The 16498-nt window shown below is 34.1% G+C and overlaps 1 protein-coding gene across 2 annotated transcripts in view; it reads right to left on the bottom strand.

Moving 5' to 3' along the window:
• CNTLN (centlein) overlaps positions 1-16498 on the bottom strand; it is a 361476-nt gene that overhangs the window by 194855 nt on the left and 150123 nt on the right. For both annotated transcript variants that reach the window (XM_069576629.1, XM_069576630.1), the window contains exons 7-8: positions 13020-13182; positions 3795-3989 (exon numbers count right to left, since the gene is read on the bottom strand). In XM_069576629.1, the coding sequence (XP_069432730.1) occupies positions 3795-3989; positions 13020-13182 (358 nt within the window). The remainder of the gene's footprint in view (positions 1-3794; positions 3990-13019; positions 13183-16498) is intronic.

Here is a 16498-nt window from a genome sequence, read left to right as displayed (position 1 = left end):
GGTGAAAGTGGACACCCTTGTCTTGTTCCTGACTTTAGGGGAAATGCTTTCAGTTTTTCACCATTGAGGATAATGTTTGCTGTGGGTTTGTCATAGATAGCTTTCATTATGTTGAGGTATGTTCCTTCTATTCCTGCTTTCTGGAGAGTTTTTATCATAAATGGATGCTGAATTTTGTCAAAGGCCTTCTCTGCATCTATTGAGATAATCATATGGTTTTTATTTTTCAATTTGTTAATGTGGTGAATTACATTGATTGATTTACGGATATTGAAGAATCCTTGCATCCCTGGGATAAAGCCCACTTGGTCATGGTGTATGATCTTTTTAATGTGTTGTTGGATTCTGATTGCTAGAATTTTGTTGAGGATTTTTGCAGACATATAGATCAATGGAACAAAATAGAAAGCCCAGAGATAAATCCACACACATATGGACACCTTATCTTTGACAAAGGAGGCAAGAATATACAATGGAGTAAAGACAATCTCTTTAACAAGTGGTGCTGGGAAAACTGGTCAACCACTTGTAAAAGAATGAAACTAGATCACTTTCTAACACCGCACACAAAAATAAACTCAAAATGGATTAAAGATCTAAATGTAAGATCAGAAACTATAAAACTCCTAGAGGAGAACATAGGCAAAACCCTCTCAGACATAAATCACAGCAGGATCCTCTATGATCCACCTCCCAGAATGCTGGAAATAAAAGCAAAAATAAACAAATGGGATCTAATTAAAATTAAAAGCTTCGGCACAACAAAGGAAAATATAAGCAAGGTGAAAAGACAGCCTTCTGAATGGGAGAAAATAATAGCTAATGAAGCAACTGACAAACAACTAATCTCAAAAATATACAACCAACTTCTGCAGCTCAACTCCAGAAAAATAAACGACCCAATCAAAAAATGGGCCAAAGAACTAAATAGACATTTCTCCAAAGAAGACATACAGATGGCTAACAAACACATGAAAAGATGCTCAACATCACTCATTATTAGAGAAATGCAAATCAAAACCACAATGAGGTACCACTTCACACCAGTCAGAATGGCTGCGATCCAAAAATCTGCAAGCAATAAATGCTGGAGAGGGTGTGGAGAAAAGGGAACCCTCCTACACTGTTGGTGGGACTGCAAACTAGTACAGCCACTATGGAGAACAGTGTGGAGATTCCTTAAAAAATTGCAAATAGAACTACCTTATGACCCAGCAATCCCACTGCTGGGCATACACACCGAGGAAACCAGAATTGAAAGAGACACATGTACCCCAATGTTCATCGCAGCACTGTTTATAATAGCCAGGACATGGAAACAACCTAGATGTCCATCAGCAGATGAATGGATAAGAAAGCTGTGGTACATATACACAATGGAGTATTACTCAGCCGTTAAAAAGAATTCATTTGAATCAGTTCTGATGAGATGGATGAAACTGGAGCCGATTATACAGAGTGAAGTAAGCCAGAAAGAAAAACACCAATACAGTATACTAACACATATATATGGAATTTAGGAAGATGGCAATGACGACCCTGTATGCAAGACTGGGAAAGAGACACAGATGTGTATAACGGACTTTTGGACTCAGAGGGAGAGGGAGAGGGTGGGATGATTTGGGAGAATGACATTCTAACATGTATACTATCATGTGAATTGAATCGCCAGTCTATGTCTGACGCAGGATGCAGCATGCTTGGGGCTGGTGCATGGGGATGACCCAGAAAGATGTTATGGGGAGGGAGGTGGGAGGGGGGTTCATGTTTGGGAATGCATGTAAGAATTAAAGATTTTAAAATTTAAAAAATAAAAAACTAAAAAAAAAAAAGAAAAAAAAAAAATAAAAATCAGTAAGAAAAAAGCCAATAGAAGAATGGATAAAATACAGAAATAGACACTTTGCAGAAGAGGGCACTCACTTGGCTAGTAATCACAAAAATATGCTTTATCAGTGATAAATACATGATGATAAAAATATTATTATTTTATACTAATTCAGCAGCTGTCAACAAACTAAGTCTGACAATATCAAGTGGTGAGGATGAAAATCAACCAAATACATTATTGGTATAAGTAAAATGGATGAAAAATACTTTGAAAAGTAACTGACCAGCATTTTGTGAAAGTAACATTTTCATACCCTAAACCTAGAATTTCTATTCTGAGATATTTATTTCACAAAAATGCTGCATGTATATGCTAAGAATCATGTACAAAAATGTCAATTGTAGCATTATTCATAATAGCAAAAAACTGGAAATAACCCTAATACTCATCTACAAATGAATGGCTAAGTAGTTATGATATAATCACAGAGAGTATTTTATAGCAGTAAAAATAAATGAACAGTTATACTAAACATCATAGGTGAATCTTAATACAGTGATAAGAAAAATTGCGAAAACCCAGGAAACAGCACAATTTAATACATTTTTATAAATGGGAAAACAGCCATATTCTACTTCCTCATAAACTTTTATGGAATAAAACTTTATAAAAAATAATTAAAATGATAAATAGCTCAGTAGTTACCTCTGGTGAGAGAATCAGGGTAGCAGTAAAGGGTGAAGGATACAAGTAGATATAAGCTATCAGTAATTTTCTACCCTTGGATTAGTTGGTGGGACCAAGGGCAATTTAAAAAGTGACAATTAAAATAAATATACACATAATACAATATTGTGTCATGATATAAATTTTATGACTAATCCAATTCTGTGCACTTGATGTCCAAAAAATACAATATAATACAATACAAATTTTAAAACTGCTTGTTAGCAAGACAAAATATGCTGGGTTGAAAAACTACTATTAAAGGATCACTAATAAACTTTAAAGCTTCCAAGTATGTAATGGTGTTAATTCATTTCTTTAAATTCTAAAATTAAAAGAAATGCTGAGTGTATTAAATAAACTAACAGGAGTACGATTTTTTAATAATATGTATTTACAGCTGAAAGTTACCTTGAAAATTATCTGAAAGAGGTACCTCTGGATATTTTCTATATGACAAGCTCTGTGTTTAACATGCATTATCTCATTAATCCTCACAAACTATGACAAAGCATTAATATCAATATTTTATCTGCAAAGAAACTTTGGCTAAAAGGGTTAAGAAATGAGTTCAAGTTCACAAAGCTCACAGGTGGAGCTACAATTTGATCCCAGGTTTATTTGAATACTAAACCTGCTTATTTGTACTACCTCACTTAATTGGAAAGGAAATAGGTAGAAAAGTCAACTGATCTGCCCAAAATCATATATCAAGGTACTGCCAGAATTGAGACTAAATGGTATTAACTTGTTGGGAAGATCTTCTGGAGAAGGGAAAGGCTACCCACTACAGTATTCTGGCCTGGAGAATTCCGTGGACTGTATAGTCTAGGGGGTTGCAAAGAGTTGGACACTACTGAGTGACTTTCACAGTACTCACTCACTCACCACACACCAGGAATTAAGGCAAGTACTTTTATGAGACTTCCAGATTTTCATTCCATTATCTCATTCAATAAAAATTCTCAAAATAGGCATGACCTATTAATTTCCTTTTCATTATCATATATCAGCCAAATGTTTCAACCTAATAACTCTACCAGATAACCCCTGTATTTCTACATGAATCCACACCATATAAAATATTCATTTCTAAAGAGTATGATAAAAGCACAATGCAAATCTGCCACATATATTCTAATATATGCAAATTTATTTAACTTTTGTGTTTCAGTCAATTGTAGTAAATACTTTAATATGATATTATACAAAGAAACATTTTTAGAAAATGTCTCACCTGTTCTGAGCGGTCTGAATCACATTCTCCAGGTAAAGGACAGAATGCTTCTTGTGATTGCTGAAGCTTTTCTTTTAATTTAGCATTTTCTTGCTCTTTTTGAAATAGCTGATCCTGAAGAGTAACAACACTTTGTCGGAGCATAGCTTCACTTGATTTTGTGGTTTCAAAACAAATATGTAATTCATTGTAAAGCTGTTTTAAAAAATATATCCAAATAATCAATAAATACATCTATATATATAACAAACATATTCATACATATGTCTATATATGACATACTCCTTGCCCTCAAGTTATCTTAATAGTCTAAGAGGAAAAGCAATATATAAACAAATGGGAAACCAAATGATATAACCACATGCCAATATAAAACTTCAACTGATGTTAAAAAGACAGTATGTTTTACTAGCCAGTTGTAATATAGGCATATAAACATTTTAAGCTAGCTATATTAATTGTCATGACAAAGAACGGAATTGAACTGAGCCGTAATGATATTATAGAAACTGAATGAAAACAAAAAAGTCATTCTAAAGTTAGAATAAATGCAGAAAAAAAAATTATGTACAGTGGTAGGAAGAAACAGAAAGGGAACATAAGTTATATTAGCCTAACTGGACTCAAAATACACATTTGAAGAAAAAAAAATAAACTTTTATTGAGAGTTCATGAAAGTTGACTGATATATTCCCATTTAGTAAAACTAGCATCTACTGCTAGAGCAGAGGAGGAGCAGCAGAAGGAATAGTAGGAGATACAGCCAGCCAATGAGACTGTAGATGGAATGCAAAGGCTCTTGAATGCCAGATTAGGGAAGATGGATTTGTTCCTGCAGAAAACAGGTCATCACTGAAGACCTTGATCAGAGTGATAAAAATAGAATCAGTGTTCCAAAGTGATGACAGATAATTTTAAAATTTTTTAATTCAAGGCAACATGAATTGAATAAATTTATATTGAGGGTTTATTAAGACTGTGAGACAGTGTAAGGTATATACCTGGTGGCATAGAGTCATACATGGTAAACAATGGTATTCCTCCAATACAAACGAACTTACTTGGTGATGAAAATCCTAACTTATGATTGTGATTTAATGATATATAATTCAATTTGTAGTAGCTGATTCTGATTTTTTCAAAATCTGTATGTGTGTATATATATACATATTTGCTGATGACACTGGGAATGTGACCCAAGAATTATATCTGCTTTAAAATTAAAAAATAGGGCTAATAGTGAATCAGTGAGGTTATAACAAAAGCAAAATCCCCAAAGACAGAATTTCAAAATTATGTTAAGACAACAGGTTTTTAGGTTTGCTTATCCAGTTGAAGACAGGGAGAATCAGACTAGTTGGCCTTCCTTGCTTCATGTGAAGAAATATAACTAGAGAAAAGTTGGCAGAATATTTTGTTTGTATGCAATAGTTTACTTTTTTAAGTTTAAAAGAAAAGATTTGTGAAATCTTTTTAAAATGCTTTTCTTCAGATATATACTTTGTCATAAAAATAAGACCCTCCAAATCACTCCTCTGATATAGAATTAGTTCAATATAGTTTTTATTTTCTGTAAAGATTATACCTCTATATTAATAAAAATACTTTAAATAACCCATTTCACATTACAGTCAGTCTAAAATAATTTTTATAAAGAAAGGGTTGTCTTTATGATTTAAAAAGTATTGCATAATAAAAATTTGTGCTTTCCCTTCCAATTACCTTTATACCAGGGAATATGTCCAGTGTCCTTTCCACAGCTGATACCATCGGATATTCTACAAGGGAAGAAAGAGTAGGAACCTGACAGCTTTGTGGAATGATGGAAGGATCAGACTGGGCCTTACAGTGACCTACCTGTGCTTTGTTGCTGCTTCCATGATTGAGTTCAGGGTAGAAAAGAAAAGCTAAATCTAAAGACAAGAAGTAAGTTGACCAGAAAGAACTGAAGCTAGGATGAGTGCCCAATAGCACACAGAGTCACTTATTCAGTTAAAGGTTATTTAACCCCATTCCCTCTTATCTCTATGCTTTCTCAGTACTAACCAGTTTTTACCTAATCAGAACAATTTTTTGGAGGAAAATAACAGGACATAATATTACTTTAAAACATACAGTTTTCAAATTATACCTCAGTAAAATTCTAATAAGAATCTACAGATTTCAAATATTTAAGAATCTCAGGAACATCAGTTAGGATTGGCAACAGTTTCCATCCCATTGCCCAAGGTGCAGGCGTAATGATGGTGTGTCATCAGGAAGGAGGACCAATTTACTTGCCATTTGTAAACGTGGCATACTCTTCTCTTGTGTGTTACGACTTAGGACCTTCCTACACAGATGTAAGGCTCCTAGGCCTATTCCTTCATGGAAAAAAGCTCTGTCTTCATGTCTCTTGTCTCTTCTCTCCTTTCTTGCTTCCACAAAATTGAAGACTAACAGCTCTCCTCCTGTGTTTGCTATTTGGCTCTCTCAGCCATTAAATTTACATAGTTGTACTTCCTATTCAGAAGCTGCCCTGGCTTGATCTCATATGACTGGGTGGGTTACTCTAGACACAAAGGCAAGCTCTACATTCTCTGAAAATATCCATCCTTCCAAGCAGCAGATAAAAAATTAAAAAAAACTTTTAAGAACCTGAAACAGATGATCTAGACCAGCCTTAGTCCAGGAATTGGGACAAACTCTATTATTCCCTAATTCTTGCTCAAAATACACATCTCCTACTTGCCCTTTTCTTGATGGCACTTCACTTGCTTAATAGCAAAAAGATGACTCAGCTCTGGACTTTGAGTAGAGAGCCATTTTTAATTCTCGTCTCCAGTCTACCAGTAAACGTGGCCAGAAAAGCCTTCAAGGAGGCTGTCTATTTCATTTCTAAAGTGTTTTTGGTGACAAAGCCTCAGGATGACAGAATGTTTGTTTCTCTAGGAGATCCTGCAAAAAGGCAGAGGTTTCGGATGTTTTGGTCCTGTTGTTAGACACCATCTTACTCTCAACCCATTAATAACAGCAGAGTGAATAAAAAAAAAAAACTATTCTCAAGTGAGTAAATTAGCTAACACAAAAAATGCATTCATCTGCACAGGTTTCAGAATCCTGATAGGCATCCTTTTTCTCTATTAGCAATCACAGTCACTTTCAGAAGTTTCCAGAGAGGCACTTTTCTCTATAATACTTCCCTCTAATAGTCCAAAAAGCTGGAATAGATCAGAATCTTTGGGAAGATTCTGGCCTATAAATATTTAATCATAGATTCCCATATGTACTTTACAAGTATCAATCATTATAAAACATAACAATTTACTATACTTACTGTTCTTCATGTTTTTTGTTGAAGAAATTAAAGTGAAAAAACATTAACAGGCTCACTAGAGGACATAAAGCAAGTTACCTCCAGAGATAGCACCCCACACCCAAAGCCCTTTAATTTTCAGGGGCTTAGACTGAAGTACTCATCCTCTCATATTTTTATTAGTGTTGAGGAACAAGATGATATATTATTTACCTTAAAAATTTGGAAATGTATAAGCTTTGGGACCCAATGATTAAATTTCAAGAAGAATAGTGTCCACATAAGTATACTATTTGCTATTCTGACTGCGACAGTAAATTTTACAAGTGAAAACTATACCTGTTTATAGCACAAAATGAGAAGAAAAGAATATGCTTTACCATGCAGTTTAATCTAAAAGTGTATATAACCTAACTCTTTATTTTCCTGGACTGATATTAGCTCATTACTCATGTCATGTAATTATCATTAAATAGAATAAAAACCAATAAAATACATACTTAGTACCTCCAAACATGTTAGATGATCAAGAAGATGAAAAAGCTGATATAGTTTTCACCTATATTTAAATCATACACATATATATACATATAGACGACATGCAAATGCAGGAAAACTATTAAAACTTATGTAAATGGTTACAGCATGCTCAAAGGAAGAAAACATACTAGCTTATTTTTATTTCTCTTGATGGGTGTTCTCTTCTAGAGAAGCCCCCACACTATGTATTAGGTAAATCTGTATATGAGACTAATGATTTGTCATGGAGACCTCGTGAAAAACCTCTTTCCTGGGCTCAAAAATTTTGTCTTTGCTCTTCTAACTTTTGTCTCCCTTCCTCATTCCATTTATCCTATCACTGAAGGCAACTGTTTTCTCAGATAATAAAATAAATATTATGATATAAATCACCTTAATAAGTGAGAAAAAAAGGAAGGGAAATGAGAGGGGAAAAAAGAAAGGAGAATTAAGAGAACAGAGGAAACAGCGAAGCTCCATTAGAAACAGACATTTAAGAAGACATAACTCTTAGAGAAGTAAACTTAGGAGAAACTGGAGATAAACTATTAATGTAGTATTTTTTTGAATTCAACTCACCTGAGTCTTATAGCTAGGTCCAATTAATTTATGTGAAAACATATTTACAAATCTTAATTTGTAAGTAAACAATTTCCTTTCATTGTTGTATGGACTACTTATTACTCAAATTTATTGAAAAAAATCTAGAAAACCACATGTGGAAAAGAAATAAAGACAAGTATTAAGTAAAATGTTCTAGGATTAGAATGAAAGTTTGATGTAAATGAACACTGGAAGTCTGAAAAGTAGCATACTGTTTATGCATGATAAATAAAATAATGTGATCATTCCCAAATTTATAAATCCTTAACTCCATAGCTGAAATATTTTCAGGGTGGGGGGACCAAGTCTAATTAAAAAAAAAATTGCAGGTCAAAAAGCTTAAAGCTGCAGTGCTGTAGCAAAATAGAGAAAATTAAATTTGTACACTCAGGAGAAACACTAGCTAAAGAATACTGGTAAGGGCTCTTTTTACAGAGGATGGTAATAGGCTAGGCTCCCCTTTCAATAAAAAGAATGCAATGGAATTTTTTTGAATAACATTTAACTTAGATATCAAGACAAATTCTCCAACATTAAAAGATATTAATCACTGAAAGAATTCTGAGTAGAATGAATAATGCAAGCTTATAAAATCTATTACATACCCTTTAAGGAGAAAACCACATTATTCTATGTATAACTGAATATTCTACAGGCTTTATAATACAGTTCAACATTGTGAGTTCTGGACTTGAACTTAGCTAGATTTGAGTTCTGCCACTGGTAGCTGTTTGACTTTAGACAATACTCTAAGACTCAGTTACTAGATCTATTTTTTTTTTAAGGATACCTATAGTAATATACCACATAGGGTGGGTGTGGGGCTTAAATAGTGAGGCAAAAGCCCTTTTCCCAGTGGCTGATACACAGTAAGCTCAATAAATGTTCACCATTATTAATATATTATTGCTGGAGATGACTTACATTCATACCTCAGCTTAAATAATATATATGCCTCCATGCTATTCATAAACAAAACATATTTCCATCACATCTCTCATTATTATTGATAATGATTCTTGGAGAGGGCAATCATAATCCTGGGGGGAAGGTATATGTGGTTTCAAAAGTATGTCAGATCAAAGTTCAGATTATGACATATATTCTGAATAGGAGTATAGAAACTCTACCTCTAAATTTGAAAGCACTGACTCACTTGGAAATTTATGGCTTTGGCCATAGTTCACACAGAAGAGTTATGAGAAATCTGTCTCATTGATGTCTTATTTTCTCAGAATAAATAACATTGATATCACTTCATCAAGGAGAGTCCTTTTCTATCCCTAAACTAATAACCTACCCCAGGTATGTTCCCATTCTTCCTACTACTATTAGAACATGTATCATTATTACACTTCCTATTTAATGTCTGTTATCAAACAGATTTAAGCTATGAGAGGTTAAGAATAAAGACAGTAAACAGGTCATCTATGCAAATAACTGGGGAAAGAGATTTCAGGCAATGGAACCATATACAAAGACCTTGAAGGTGAAGAATATCTGGTATGTTCAGGCAAAATAAAACAAAGATAAATGTGGTCAAAGTGGAGAGATTAAGAAGAGAAAGTAAAGAGGAGATCACAGAGATTAACGCAGAGCCAGATCATGTAGCATCTCACAGGGTGTATGTAGTAAGAAAACTCGGATTTTACTTTCAATCAGACAGGAAACCAATAGATAGAGTTTAAGAGAGGATTGACTTGATTTGACTAACCAAGTTTCAGCAAGGACATTCTGGCATTTATGTTGAAAATGAACTCAAAGTGTGTAAGGTCAGGAGCAAAGAAACAAAGTAGACAACTATTACAATCATTCAGGAAAGACAAGTTAGTGGTCATAGCAGGAATAGGGGGAAGTAACAGGATTCCAGACATGCTTTGAAGGCAGAGCAGACGTAGGTTAGTTTTGAACATGTGAAGTTTGAGATGCCTATTAGGCACTGAGTTAAAAGATGCTAAGCAGGCAATTAGATATACTCTTTCCTAGAGTTCATGGAAGAAATCCAGAGTATTCAATCAAAACTAAGAGTCATCAGCATAGAGCAGTGTGATTTTGAAAGCCTAGGTGAGTGGATAAAATCACCTTGGGTATGAATTGAAACAGGAGAGAAGAAAGGATCCTAAGATTTTGACTTGGAACATTTTAACATTTAAAGGACAAGGTGAATAGGGAAGACTAGAAAGAAACAGAAAAGGAACAGTTAGACACTGAAGGAACAAAACCACACAACTTTGATGTGTTGTCAGGCAGGAGAAAAAAAAAAGTGTTTCAATGGACAGAGTTATAACTATGACAATATTGCTGATAAGTGAGGCAAGATGAAGACTGCGAGAAGACAACTGAATTTAGCAATGTGGGAGACACAAATGATTTTGAAAAGAGTAATTTTAGTGAAGTGAAAGTGGCAAAGACTTGATTGGAATAAGTTCAAAAGAGAATGGAAGAAGAGAATTTTGAGACAAGATAACTCTTTCAAGGAATACTGCTGGAAAAGGAGCAAAAGGAAGAGAGGGAAAGGGATATAGTAAGGTCAACAAAGGTATTTTTGCTGTTGATCAATTGTTCTGTTCTTCCATGCAGATCAGAAACATAACAGCATGTGTACGTATGTGTGTGTGTATATATACATATATAGTTATAAATGATCCAGTAGGGAAAAACTGATGCTGTCAAAGAGATGGGCAACTCCTCTTTCTGCAGGCACGTATATAGTAACAAAAACTTTAAGACAGAGACCTTAATAATCATCAAGTTAAATGCTGGTAAATCCACACTGTACTTTACATGCACCTACTGGAGCACGGAGAGGACAAGGAGGAGAGCAAGCGCTATGCATACCATCATGGAAATAGACCCAAAGCATATAATTTGAAAACAAGTTTAAGAACAGTAAAAAGGGCAAATTAATACTTAAAATATCAAATAGTTTGATTGGGGATATGTGTATAGGCACACAGATACATAGTATATAATACATGGAAAAGGTTTGGAATGACTATTCAGATGATTACCCCTGGGAAAGGGACAAAATGAACTGAGTTGAATGGAAGAGAACTCAAATTGTTACACTAGCTTTATCAGTACTTCTGTATCATTTCAACTTTTACAACAATATATTATGTAAATTTTATATAATTTTAAAGCTGATATAATTTTAAAATATTCTGTTCTTCCAGAGAAACTCTAGGATATACTCTCAAATATTAAGAGCAGTAAAGTCTGGGGCAAGGGCTTCAGGCAGAAGGTCAAAGAACTTTTTTTTTTACACACCTTTGCATTTTTGTAAAATGTATCACAAGCATGTATTACTTTGGTAATAAAGTTCTCAGGTAGGTTATTTTAAAAAAATGACTGCTTTCTGCAAAGGCTGCCAAGGAAAATCAACCAAAAATTAGAATTAAGCCTTAAACAATCCATCTTAAATTTTAAGTTAAGCAAGACTGAACAAGGAATCTTAGAACAAAAGATTGAAAAAGTAAATAACAAAAGAAATACTGCCTTTTCTTCCACCTTACCAAGTTCTTTCTTGCTGAGAGGAGAAACACCAAAAGTATTTGCACATGAGAGAAAAGGATTATGAACTTTAACAACAAGCAACCCTAAAGATACATTTTAATACAAACTGCAATGAGTTGGGGGCTTTCAATCAAAAATTAAGAGGGAAAAATGTCTGTGTTAAATTCATACACAGTGAAAAAGAGAAAAAATTGAAGTTAACTAATAATGTCTAATTTTTCAAGTCAATTTAGCAATGGAGTCTGGTTTAGAAACCAAAATACAATGGGTAATCCCACCATATAAAACAAAAGGATGGAATTATTCTATTCAAAGCAAAGAGGATGGGCATTACCCTAATGTGTGGTACCATCCACATCTTGAAGGAAACTTGAAGGGAACACAGAATTTAGTAAAAAAAATCACTGTTTTGAAGAATCATTTGGAAATATATGTTTAAGGTTTACTTAATAGTTTCATTTCATATTAATTATTGATACAGAATTTTCACAGTGCATTTTCTGGAAAAAGAGTAAGTTTGAATAGAAAAAAGTCCCCAAGTAACATAGATTATACTGCTTAACCTCTCTAAGCCTTGGCTGCCTCAACTATTGAGATGAAATAACATCAATCTCAGAGGGTTGATGTATGTAGAAACTAAGTCATTTCTATAAATATATATACTAAACGAAAACTTCAATAAAAGCATTTTTTAATTACTACCTATAATTATTGCTGCTGAATCAGTCAGCATGCCTGTTCAGCTGGGTAAGACTTCTTGAGGGGCTCCTTAAACAACTATAAAGTAAAATGACTACTTAAAGGAAACACACAAAATAAAAAGAGAAAAATCCTTGGCAAATATTGATCCTGAAGACCTCATCAGCATATCCATTTGTGTTTGTGCAGATTTGCCAATAAAGTAACACACAAATTCTGTAACGAAAGACTGCTTTAGGTCATAAACTAGAATCATACTTGATGAATACATTCCATTCCCCAAATCCTTCCTGGTCTGCAGGCTGCAGTCCTAGTATGTTTCACAGTAGATATCAAAACTCCAATTTATAAAAACAATATTCTACAGAATAAATTTGCATATATATTTTAAATGTTTCAGCTTTAACAGCCATAAAGAAAACTCACATCCTTTTAAATATTACCAAATTGAACCATATTTCATTTTTAATTTTGAAGCAGCAAATAAAAGGGAGTAATAAAGAAATGTTGAAATGTGCAAAACTTTGAATTCTATATATTTTTATAAGTTCATGCATATAAATTTACATTTTTATGACAGAATAAAAGCATACTTTTTGATACGATATACTTTCAGCTGTGTGAACATCTTCCTGGTTCCTCAGTACTTTCTGTGTGTCCATATTCAGAACCTGAAGCTGCTGGATCAGCTCAGCTTGCTGTGCTGTATGTGCACTGTTCTGTTTGTAAAGATTCTGTAGCTCCTGCAACTCCTTCCTGTACAAAGCAAGCAATAAATAGAGAGAAGCATGAATAACGGTCATCTCAGTTAAATAACGGTGTTCATCTAAAGTTACAGATCGGCCTCCAATTTTACTGCAGGCAAACATGTTAATAAGAGAAATAACATATAAAGTATTTAATATTTATCCCACATATACCTAGAAAGTATTGATAGAGGCACTATGACTTTAAGCCAAACAACTATCAATTTTCTTTTACAGCTTGATCATAATAAAGTCCTCAATATACAGACATAGTACCACCTTCTTACTGAAATTAAGTTACACTTCAGCTCTAAGAACTGATACACACTGATGCCAAAAATCTGATAGGGTAACTCAATGTTCATTTTATATTATATAGAATCTTAAATGTAGTAAGAACAATCCCAAAGGTAAATTTAGTTTTCAAACAAAAATTTTTTAAAGCACAACTAGTTCGCAACTTCAGAAGCCTGAGCTGGGATTCCTGTGACTCCTCTAAATGACCCTGAAGGAAATGATGAGACAAAAACGTCAGAAGGAAGGGGAGCAATACAAGGTGTAATCAGTTCTTCCACCCCACCCAGGGTGGTAAGTCGAAGGACAAATGAACTGGAAGGATAGTATTCAAGGCATAAGGGTCCAAGAAAACCATACCTCTGGATACAGGGTTCCAGATTTCTGTGGTGGTGAATCCACCACATATAAAACTGGAACATGTTTTGTAAAATAAACTTGAAGAGAAAAATATTTACATTTATATTTCATATAAATATATAAATATAAAAATACGTAAATATATATCACAGTGCATATTTTGAAGACTATTTTAATGGAAACTTTTCTTTACTTATAACCCCAAACTGGCGATTCATTCACGTAAGACAAATCTTAAAGAAGAAACATAAAAGATATGCAGATACTTGTTCAATATGGATGACTATTAATATGGGAGAAATAAGCTGTGTTTTTTTTTTAATCTATTTTATTTATTTATTTTGCTGCTCTATGGGCTTGTAGAATTTAGTTCCCTGACCAGGGAATGAACCCAGGCCACAGCTAAAAAGGCTGAGTCCTAACCACAGGACTGCCAGGGAATTTCAGAGCTCTGCTTTTTTAGAGATTTAGAATATTAATGCTCTCCAGATACAACAGCAACCCCTAAACCCACACAGATACATGTAGATAAACCATCTGCCTTAGTCCTTTTGATATTAACAGAACAACACAGACTGGGTAGTTTGCAAATATCAGAAAGTTATTTCTCATAATTGGGCAGGTTGGAAGTCAGACATCAGACTGCCAGCATAGTCAACTGAGGGCTCTCTTCTAGGTTACAGACTTGTTATATCCTCACATCTAGTGGTGGAAGGCAAAGGAGGCTCTGGGAGGTCTTTTTCAAAAAGAGCACTATTCTTTTGTGAGGGTTCCACACTCATTACCAAAGCACCTCCCTGAAGACCCACCTCCTAATACCATCATATCAGGCATTAGAACTTCAACATATGAATATTGGGTAGACATAAACATTCAGACTATAGCACTTTTCTGCACTTTTCAAAAAACTGAAATTTGCAGAAAATAGTAATCAAAAACTGGTGGAAGAGAAAGAAGAGAATCAATAATGGCACAATACCTTGAGAAAATATAAAACAAGAGAGGGAGGGAAAAGACCCTTAGATTATTCTTCTCTCACTAACTCTGCCATGGAATTGAATTCCTCAAGTAAGGAGTGAGTATTTAACCTTCACAGTCTCTGTATTCTAGGAAACATGGGATAAGACAGTTATCGAATGGATGAAATGAAAATGATAACATAAAGAAGGACTGTTAAGAAAGAATGGTATCAAATAGCAGTAAAATACATAAGGAGAGAAGTTATTTGGAAACCTAAAACCTAAAATTTTATTTTATGTAAAATAAAATTAATTGGTAGGTTCAAACTTGAGAAATTCCTCCAGACATGGACTAAAAAAAATAAAGAAAGATGTGGGTTGAGCTAAGAGCATGCTGAGAACTAATGACACTTCTTCCTATCTCAGGAAGAATGTTGATTAAAAATATTGCGTTGCTGATTTACAGTGATGCTAAGGGACTGAATGAGCCACAGGATAAATTATGAAAAAATGTTCCTGTAGACATCAGATTTGATAGCAAAGACTGACAAAGGGTTTCAGACAGCTTCAAAAGATTATTTTGCAGTTAAAAAAAACCTCACTGTTACGCAAATAAAAATTTGCTTCTACACATTACATGTGTCTTTCTCCTATCCTAGGCCTTCCCAGGTGGTGCCAGTTGTAAAGAATCTGCCTGCCAATGGAGGAGATGTAAGAGACACGGGTTTGATTCCTGAGTTGGGAAGATCCCCTGGAGAAGGAAATGGCAACCCACTCCAGTATTCTAGCCTGGAAAATTCCATGGACTGAGGAGCCTGGCAGGCTACAGTCCATGGAACTGCAAAGAGGCAGACATGACTGAGTGCACACATGCAGAATTTCTCCTCTCCTAAAACCCAAACAGGAACTGGTAGACACCATTAGTAATAGGCCACTCTAATGGCAGAGGGCAAAAAACAAAGGCAATTCAAGCAATGATTCTTTTAAAACACTTGCCAGGATATGACATGGAATAAGACTTTCACTCTCATTCCACAGGCCAAAATAAGTCACATGGCTAAATCTGATGTTAATGGGGGAGAAAGCATACTTGAGCAACAGAGAAGGTTTTGGTAAAAATGGACCTTTAAGATGAATCAACACTGAGTACAGGAATAAACACAGATGAGTAGGAAAGTTTACTGATGAACACTGAAGCAGTATAAAAACCTAAACCTAAGTATCTTTAGGCACGGAGATGAACGTTATAAATCTTGAGACACAAAATTAGGAGTTAAAATGGTTGAATGTATGTATTAAGTATACACAGCATGATGTCAAAACCAGCTAAAAATGAAATGTAGTTGTTTTGTTGTTTTTTTTTTAAATCACCTTCCAAAGTTTTTTCATGCCATTTCTTTCTTAACCTTAGAAACTGGTTAGTGGTTCTTATAGAGAAAAAAAAATCATCGGAGATTTAATAATTCCCTCAATTTAACATCAGTGTCTTATTTACCATTCCATTATATTATAAAAACTAAAGTTATTACTTATAAATAAAAATGCTCAATTATAGTCCCTTTTATCTAAAAACCCATTTGCCTACTCTTCAATCTATAAATATGTATTGAAAAAAACACAGAATTATTCTAATAAAATTTTACTGGCTATTATTTCTCCAGGATTGTATTTCGGCATGATTTTCCCTCTATTTTCTTTGCACTTTTCTATATT

The sequence above is a fragment of the Ovis canadensis genome, chromosome 2 (assembly GCF_042477335.2).
Source record: "Ovis canadensis isolate MfBH-ARS-UI-01 breed Bighorn chromosome 2, ARS-UI_OviCan_v2, whole genome shotgun sequence".
NCBI lineage: Eukaryota > Metazoa > Chordata > Mammalia > Artiodactyla > Bovidae > Ovis > Ovis canadensis.
This window is presented reverse-complemented; position numbering and strand designations above follow the sequence as displayed.